General features: G+C 41.2%; 1 protein-coding gene across 1 annotated transcript; it reads right to left on the bottom strand.

Moving 5' to 3' along the window:
• Positions 1–5,776: 5,776 nt before the first annotated feature.
• Positions 5,777–6,722, bottom strand: LOC114500278 (olfactory receptor 5B3-like). Its single transcript, XM_028516929.2, has one exon. It carries the CDS (start codon positions 6,713–6,715, stop codon positions 5,777–5,779), a length of 939 nt encoding a protein of 312 aa, XP_028372730.1. The 5' UTR covers positions 6,716–6,722.
• Between the last annotated feature and the right edge of the window lie 1,774 nt (positions 6,723–8,496).

Here is an 8,496-nt window from a genome sequence, read left to right as displayed (position 1 = left end):
TAAAGCCCAGTTCGTCTAGGGTATTGTTCAATGCCACAATATCTTTGTTGATATTTTGTTTGGAAGATCTGTCCATTTTTGAATTAGGGGGTGTTAAATCCCCCACAATAATTGTGTTTCTGTCCCTATCTTTTCTGAAGTCCTCTAAGATGTTTCTTATGTATTTGGGCTGCTTCCTATGTTGGGTGCATATATATTTACTATATTTATGTCTTCTTGGTGAATTCTTCCCTTGAGTATTATGAAATGACCTTCTGCGTCTCTCTTTATGGATCTGCTTTGGAAGTCTATTTTGTCAGATATGAGTATTGCTACCCTGGCTTTTTTTTTCCTGTCCATTTGCTTGGAAAATTTGTTTCCAGCCCTTCACTTTCAACCTGTGCAGATCTTTTATCCTGAGGTGGGTCTCTTGTAGACAGCATATGTGTGGGTCATGTTTTCTTATCCAATCAGCTATTCTATGTCTTTTGATTGGAGCGTTTAGTCCATTTACGTTTAAGGTTATTATTGATAGGTACTTATTCATTGCCTTTTATGTACGTGTGATCCTCTCTCACTCTCTCTTTTCCTTTCTTTCCTTAAAGCAGTCCCTTCAGCATCTCTTGCAGAGCTGGTTTAGTGGAGGTGTATTCTTTTAGACTTCTTTTGTCTGAGAAGCTTCTTATTTGGCCTTCTATCTTAATTGAGAGCCTTGCTGGGTAAAGTAGTCGTGGTTGCAGGCCTCTGGTTCTCATTACTTGGATTATTTCTTGCCATTCTCTTCTGGCTTGGAGTGTTTCCATTGAGAAGTCAGCTGTTAGCCTATTGGGGCCCCCTTGTATGTTACTTCCTTCTTCTCCCTTGCTGCCTTTAAGATTCTCTCTTTGTCTTGAAATTTTGCCATTTTAATTATGATGTGTCTTGAGGTGGGCCTCCTTGGGTTCCTCTTGATTGGGACTCTCTGTGTTTCCTGTATTTGTGTGACTTTTTGTCTCATCAAATTAGGGAAGTTTTCCATCATCACTTGTTCAACTAGGTTTTCTATCCCTTGTTCTTCTTCTTCTGTTCCTTCTGGTATCCCTATTATACGGATATTATTACGTTTCATATTGTCTTGCATTTCTCTTAATCCCTCTTCATTCTTTCTGAGCCTCTTTTCCCTTTCTTGCTCTTTCTGGGTGTTTTCTTCTATTTTGTCCTCTAGCTCGCTGATCCGATCTTCTGCTTCATCGATCCTGCTTTTCATTCCTTCTACTGTGTTCTTCATTTCAGAGATTGTATTCTTCATTTCCTCTTGGCCCTTGTTGAGAGTTTCTATTTCCTTTTTTATGCTGATGTAGTTTTCATTGAGTTCATTGTAGCTTCCCTGTAGTTTCTCATAGCTCATTGTGAGCTCATTGAGCTTCCTGACAATCATTGCTTTGAATTCAATATCTGATATTTGAATTGCCTCTGTTTCATTTAGCATTCTTTTTGAGGCTTCCTCCTTTCCTTTCATTTGGGGAGTATTTCTTTGTTTTCCCATTGTTTATGAGACTCTTCTTGTTCACCTCAGCTTCTTATATTGATCTGTTCTGGCTCCCTGGGTTTATGATGTGAACTTCTTTAGTGGAGTAGCAGTGAGTTTCAGTGGTGCTGTTTCCTTGACCCCCCAAGCTCGCTGGTCTTGGGCTGTTGTTTAAGTTGGCTTTGTGTTTGCCTTTGGGTTTTGATTGTTGTTGAGTCTTTCTTTGGTGGTTCCTTCCCGCCAGCTGGTTAAATGTGGGTCACTCTGTCCACCACCTTCTGTATTTTGTTGTGCTGGTGAGGGCAGGTTGTGTTGAGGCTGGTTCTTCTGTGTGTACAAGGTTTAAAGAAATCTTGTTCAGTTGTTTGTATTGGGTACTGTCTCTACTGTTTAGTTGTATTTCCAGATAAGCCCTGGATTGAGGTTTGTGTGGTTACTACTCCCTCCTTCACCTTCTTCTGCTGTTATCTGTTAGTGGTTCCTTAGTTGTTGGGTTTCTTCTTCCAGTGGGTATCCTGGTGTTCACCTCCTCCACCTATTCTTTTTTGTCATCAGATGGAGGGGAAGGCAAAATGGTTTAAGACAGCAACCGAGAATTCTATGCTATTTACAGTAGTAGCAAGTAGGGAAGATATAGGAGATCCTTTCACTATGTATAGTGTTAACCGTGGTCTTCCACCCAGCTAGCTGATTTTTAGAAAGGATGGAAAGAAGATAATACTCTTGTTGGGGGAGGAAGGATTGTGAGTTGGATCTATAAAGCAGAGAGGTTGTGGGAGGTCAGATTCTGGGGTAAGGTGAGAGTAAAGGATAGTAAATAGGTGTAGTGTGTGAGAGAATAGAGTTAACCATTACAGTAATAGAGTTCAGGAAACTTTGAAATGGGCTAAGATCTGGTGGGGGGTGTTGTGAAGTAATTACAATTGCATGGAACAGCAGTTATTTACAATAATATTATGGCAACATTCATATGGCAGAGTCTATGAAATCTAGGTAATAAGGATAGGGAGTACAGAACATTGAGTAGTATGCTGATAGGACACAGGTGAGTTAATGGACAGTAGATTAGTAATACGGTATAGAAAGAGATATCAGGGGAAAGCTGTCAGGTCATACAATAAAACCAGCCTAGCAAAGCAGGCTATACAAAAATAAGAGGGATATAAAAATACTGTTAAAAAAAAGATGTAGGAACACTGGAAAAATAATAATAATACAAATATGCAATAACTTGCAGGTTCTCTGTAATAGCAGAGTGACATTTATTTCACTGTCCCAGCTGTTGTGATGCCCCTTCTTTGGGTTCAACTTTGGTCTTTTCACCGATCCAGGATTTTGTCTCACTTGTAGGTATTTAGGAAAAAATTTAAAAAAGAAAAAAATAGAAAAGGTAGACGAAGGCAGGAAGAAGAGATAAAATTGGAGGACAGGAAGGAGGAAGGAATAAAACAAGAAATCAGGTAAGAGAGGAAAAAGAAATCAAAAGAGAATAAAAACGATAAAACTTAAAAAATTAAAAATTGTTAAAAAAAATAGAATCAAATTAAAAAGTCTCTTGATTTCAAAGTGGCCAAACCAGTTTTTCTGCTCTTGCTGGTTGAGGCAGGCTGAAGGATGACTTGTTTGGCTTTTCTTCCTAGGCCCGTGGGGTTCGCACTGGCTCCTCAGCTTTGGGTCCTGGGTGTGGGAATCAGGTCTTTCCCCAGGGTTACTGCTGTGGGGTGGTGTGCGGGGATGCTCCCCCCGCAGGCGCCGCCCCCACGCCGGTGCGCTCCCGTGAGCGGGCGCAGCCGGTCTGCGCGGCCCGTCTGCTGCTCTCGCGGCCGTCAGCGCTGCGCTACCAGTGCCCCTGCGGGCGGGCGCGGCCCCTCTGCTGCCCGCACGCTCACAGCTGGGGAGCAGACAGGCCAGAGCCACTGATCACTTCAGGAGAATTCCCCAAACAGTGTCTGTGTCCATTCACTCCCTCCTCTTGGGAAATTCCTCCCGATCGAGCCCACCGCTCTCCACAGTGGCCCGGCTTCTCTCACCGCCAAAGCTCCAGCCAGAAGGGTGACCCTGGGAGTCCGGGTCCGCAGCGCGACTCGGCTCTGGCGTTCACCGCCTCCAAAGCTGCTCGCCACCCGGTGTGTTTGCCAGCACCTGGATTCCTCCCAGAGCTGCCCAGACCTTGCTCGGCTGGGGAGGGAGCAGTTGACCTGGCTCTCTCCCACTAACCCTATGGTAAACCCAGCCGCAGCCCCCGGGCTTGGGGCTGCAGCCCCGGGACCACACGCCTGTCCTGGGAGCCTACCTTGATGCAGCACTCCCCCTAGGATCCGTTCTTTGTTCTTTCGGTTCTGCCACAATCCTTGGTCCTCTGTTTTCAAAAATGCTGAAATATGTTGGTTGCTTGCCTTTCTACTCCAAAGATCGGTCAGGACTCTCTCCCCTGAGCAGAGGAAAGCCAAATCTGCTCCTTCTTACTCCGACGCCATCTTAGATCCCCCCAGATAGTGAACCTTTAAATAACCTAATATTCGATACCTTTTCCTGTTTTTATTCGATGTTTTAGTGTCCACTTAACGAGACATCATTTCTAACTAAAACTATAAAATTGTTGCAGATGATTCATTTGCTTTTGGGATCGGACAAAATCTTTGTGTCCAAACGTTGGGGTGCACACAGTGAGTGGGAATGCACAGGAAAGTAGAAAATGAGCTGTGCATCTTAAAATGCACTATACATCTGTCTAGAAAGTATCTGTTATGGATGATACACTACAATCACCAATAGTTTAAAAATTCAACATATTGATACAGCTGAACTCAAAGCTTAATATTTTTACTCATTTCACAAATAGTTATTGAAAATTGTGTATGAAATAGACTCTCCTTAGGACTGTGGATCATGTAAATAAAACAGATAAAGCGACTGCTTTCATAGAGTCAAAGTTCTAGTTGGGGCTGAGGGATAATAAAGTGGACAAGCAGACATTCAATAGGTGATGACTCATGAGGACCATGCAGAACAACCCAGAGTGCCATGGCTGGGTTGCCCAGTAGGTTGCAGTGTCATCCCTCACACCAAAACTTGCAGGTTCCAGTTCCTATGAGGGCACATACTTAGGTTGGGGGTTCCATCCGTGGTCAGGGTGTTTCTCTGTATTCCCTTCTTCTCTCTCTAGTATCAGTAAAAACAAGTTCTTAGATGATAATTTTTTAATCACTTTTTACTGTTATTTCATTACAGTCGTCTCAATTTTTCCCCCTTTGCCCTCCTCCACCCAACGCATCACCCACTCCCCACACTGCTGTCCAAGTCTGTGGGTCATTCATACATGTTCTTTGTCTAGTCTCTTCCTCTTCATCCAACACTACCCACTCCCCATCTCTGATCACTTTCAGTCTGATCCATGTTTTCTTGCCTGTGGTCATGAACAAAATGGAACAGAATTTTTTTAGAAAGAATAACTCAGAGTGAAAGGATATTCGGCATGGAAATATACAATGAAAATTTTATTAAGATGGTCAAGAAAAAAGCCTATGATAGGGTATATTGAAGAACCAAACTTAATGTAGAAAGGGAACATTTTACATAGGGAAGAGTAAGTACAGATGCCCTGAGCCAGAAACCTGTTTGGCTTTGTCACATTAAAATATAGGAAGAAAATCAGTGTGAATGAAGTTGGGTAAAAGGATGGGGAAGTAATATTAAGAATAGTATGAGAAATAAAGAAGCTGAAGAAGTTCTATGTATGACCCATAACATGAACTATGGTGAGGAAATGATGGTGGGAGGGGGCATACAGCATGGAGGGGAATAAAAAAGAGAAAAAAATGAAACAACTATAATAGCATAGTCAATAAAATATACTTTTTAAATGTTTTTAAAAAGATCATTTAATTCACAAAAGCAGACATAAAATATTAGCATTAACAGTTTCAAAGCATTTCCAGGAGCAAAATGGACAACATTATTGGTTTCTATTTGAACATGTAGGTATCCTCCTGGGGCATGTGGGTGCGCTTTGCTCATGATCTTATTTGTGGCTCTATTTTATAAGTATTTGCATTGACGTGGTAGAAAATAAAGCAGGTTGAATGAATGAATTAAAATATATACTTAACAAAGTTTTTGACAAGGGAACCCCAAGACATCTTAGCCTTTCCTGTTCAGGTAAAATTCTGGAAATAATGTTTCCCATTTTTAGGACAGGAGACTTTGGACAGGGTAAGGTGACTACTTTGAATCCTTATTTTCCCATTGTCTTAAGGAAACTAGGTTACTGTGCATTGCACACTGTTCAAATCATAATCTTAAAGACAGTTTTGCATTTAAGACAACCCTCATGAGTGCACTCTTGACCTCCTTGTTCCTCAGGCTGTAGACCAGGGGGTTCAGCATGGGGATGACCATTGTATAAAACACAGATGCAATTTTGCCTGTGTCCATGGAATGGCTGGAGTTGGGCTGTAAGTACACGAACATGGCAGTCCCATAGAAGATGGAGACTGCAGTGAAGTGGGAGGCACAGGTGGACAGAGCCTTCTGATACCCTGAAGATGAGTGCATCTTTAGGATGGTGACAAATATGAATATGTAGGAAATCAAGATAACCAGAACTGCAAAAATGATGTTGAAGATCGCTACATAAATTAGAACCAGCTCACTAACATGTCTATCAGAGCAAGAGAGAACCATGACTGCTGGAATGTCACAGAAAAAGTGATGGACCACATTGGACTCACAGAAAGAGAGGATGAATGTGTCCCCAATGTGGATGGAGGCATTCAGGAACCCACAGAAATAGGAACCTATGGCCAGACTTGCACACACACCTGTGGTCATGGTGGTGGTATAATGGAGGGGTTTGCAGACTGCTGCATAGCGGTCATAGGCCATGGAGGCCAAGAGGAAGTTTTCCACAGTGGCAAAGGCTAAAAAAAAGAACATCTGAGCAGCACATGCATTGTAGGAGATGACCTTGTGTCCTAGAAGAAATCCAGCCATGACTGTAGGAGTGACAGCTGAAGAGTAACACAAGTCCGCCAGAGACAGGTTACTGAGGAAAAAGTACATGGGAGTGTGGAGATGAGAGTCCAAGAGAATCAACACCGTAATTCCCAAATTCCCAATCACTGTGATGAGGTAGATGACAGTGAACATGATGAAGAGGGGGACCTGCAGCTCTGGGTCATTGGTTAGTCCAAGGAGGATGAATTCAATCACTTCTGTAGCATTCTCCATCAATGTGGAGAAGCACAAAATGCTTGGTGGCTAGGAGAACAATGAAACAGTGACAAAGACACTTAAATTAATAAGTGTTCATGCAACATGTATTATGTTGTTACAGCAATAACTTGTACTTCAAGATTCTCCAGAAAAAATATGGGCTTCATAACAAAACAAAGTGCATTCATTGTATCTGTTTACATGTTGTTGAATCTGAAGGATCTTTATGGAAAATTTCCGTAACATTCAAGTTCATAAATATGTATATTGAGATATAGAAAATTAAATAACTCAATGAATGGCTTATCCACAGTGAATGTACCTGTCAATCCACTATTCCAAAGCCTCGTGAAAGCAGATACTTTCATATCACTCACCTGTCAGAAACAACTCAATGCACTTTAAAAGTATATACATTATGTTGTCTTAAGAATATTATGTTTATTTTGTGTTTACATCCATTTATACTAGGATGCACAAGAGGCTGACTCCTTTTTTATATCCAAACACATATTAATTGACAAGCCATGCTTTGGTTCAAGCTGACCCTTGAATCCACACTCAGTGGTTCCTAAGTCTGATGGTCTTAATTGTATTTAAGCAAATTTGAATTCTACTCCATGTGTAGTTACCCCTCATCTCCTTTGGTTTAAACTCAGTGCTTGGGGCTTCATAGTGTCATACCTGAGAGATTTATAGGGTAGGAATACACACAACCAAAAGATGCAATTCTGAAGAGAAGGCAAAGCATCTGGTACAGAGCTTGGACTCTGGGCTGAGGTGTGTATTAGCCCAACTGTTTCCTGCCTAGGAATCATTAACCCTAACCTAACATACCTGAACCTCATATACTCATCTGCAAAATTAAGACAGTAAGAAGACTCCCTTCATTTATAGTGTTATAGTGAGATTTAAATAAGCTAGTATATCAAATAAACAAGAAAATTCTGGGTTTGGCACAGTCTGATGAGTGCTAGCTATAACATTACTGCTAGGATGGAATATGGTCTTTACATTGGTTTAGGAAAAATGGGTGGTGACCTGCAGGTCTTCAATAATGCAGGGGGTTTAAAGTCTTAAAGCCTTCCTTTTCAGTTTGTCTTTTTGCACACCTTGGGTCCATTGAGATTTTCTCTGTCTCAAGTTTCTCCAGTTCTTTGCTTCACCCATAGTACTGTCTGGTCCAGCAATTCCATGTGAGCAATTATTTTGCTTCATTCTTCTTGAAATCCATGTGTGACCTTGATATCGTCCTTCTTTCTTAAACCTATTCATTTTCCTGTTACTCGCATCTCAGAGCACAATCACAGAAATCTGGGTTGAAATTTCCTAATTTGTTGGCTGCCTTTACCCTCCAGGTTTGCTTTGGTAGTGAGATTTATGTTTAAAATTTTTATATAATTGTTCTTGAGTGAAAACATGTGTTCTATCTTTTTATTCTGAATTTGAGGTCTTTAGAAGGACACCCATCATGCACTAGTCATTATTCCTCACCATTGTCCTAACTCTCTCTTATCTTCTCTGTACAAGCCTAGCCCCTAAAGTCATTAGGTTTGTAAACCTCTGACAACCATAACCTCTTGTGGAATATATTATGTTCTGCAAACAATAATAAAATGAGGGGTATGTGTAATTGTATTTAGGTATGTGTACATATATGTATTTACATAAACACAACTTTTTGTTTAATCCTCACAATAATGTTGTAAGGTAGGTGATATTATAATTCCCTTTTGACCATTAAGACAACTGAGGACTTGAGAAGCTATGTAGAGCTCTATAGTTGCACGGCTAAC

Source organism: Phyllostomus discolor, chromosome 6, assembly GCF_004126475.2.
Source record: "Phyllostomus discolor isolate MPI-MPIP mPhyDis1 chromosome 6, mPhyDis1.pri.v3, whole genome shotgun sequence".
Taxonomy (NCBI): domain Eukaryota; kingdom Metazoa; phylum Chordata; class Mammalia; order Chiroptera; family Phyllostomidae; genus Phyllostomus; species Phyllostomus discolor.
The sequence above is the reverse complement of the archived record's forward strand: the minus strand, read 5'-3'. Positions and strand labels throughout refer to the sequence as shown.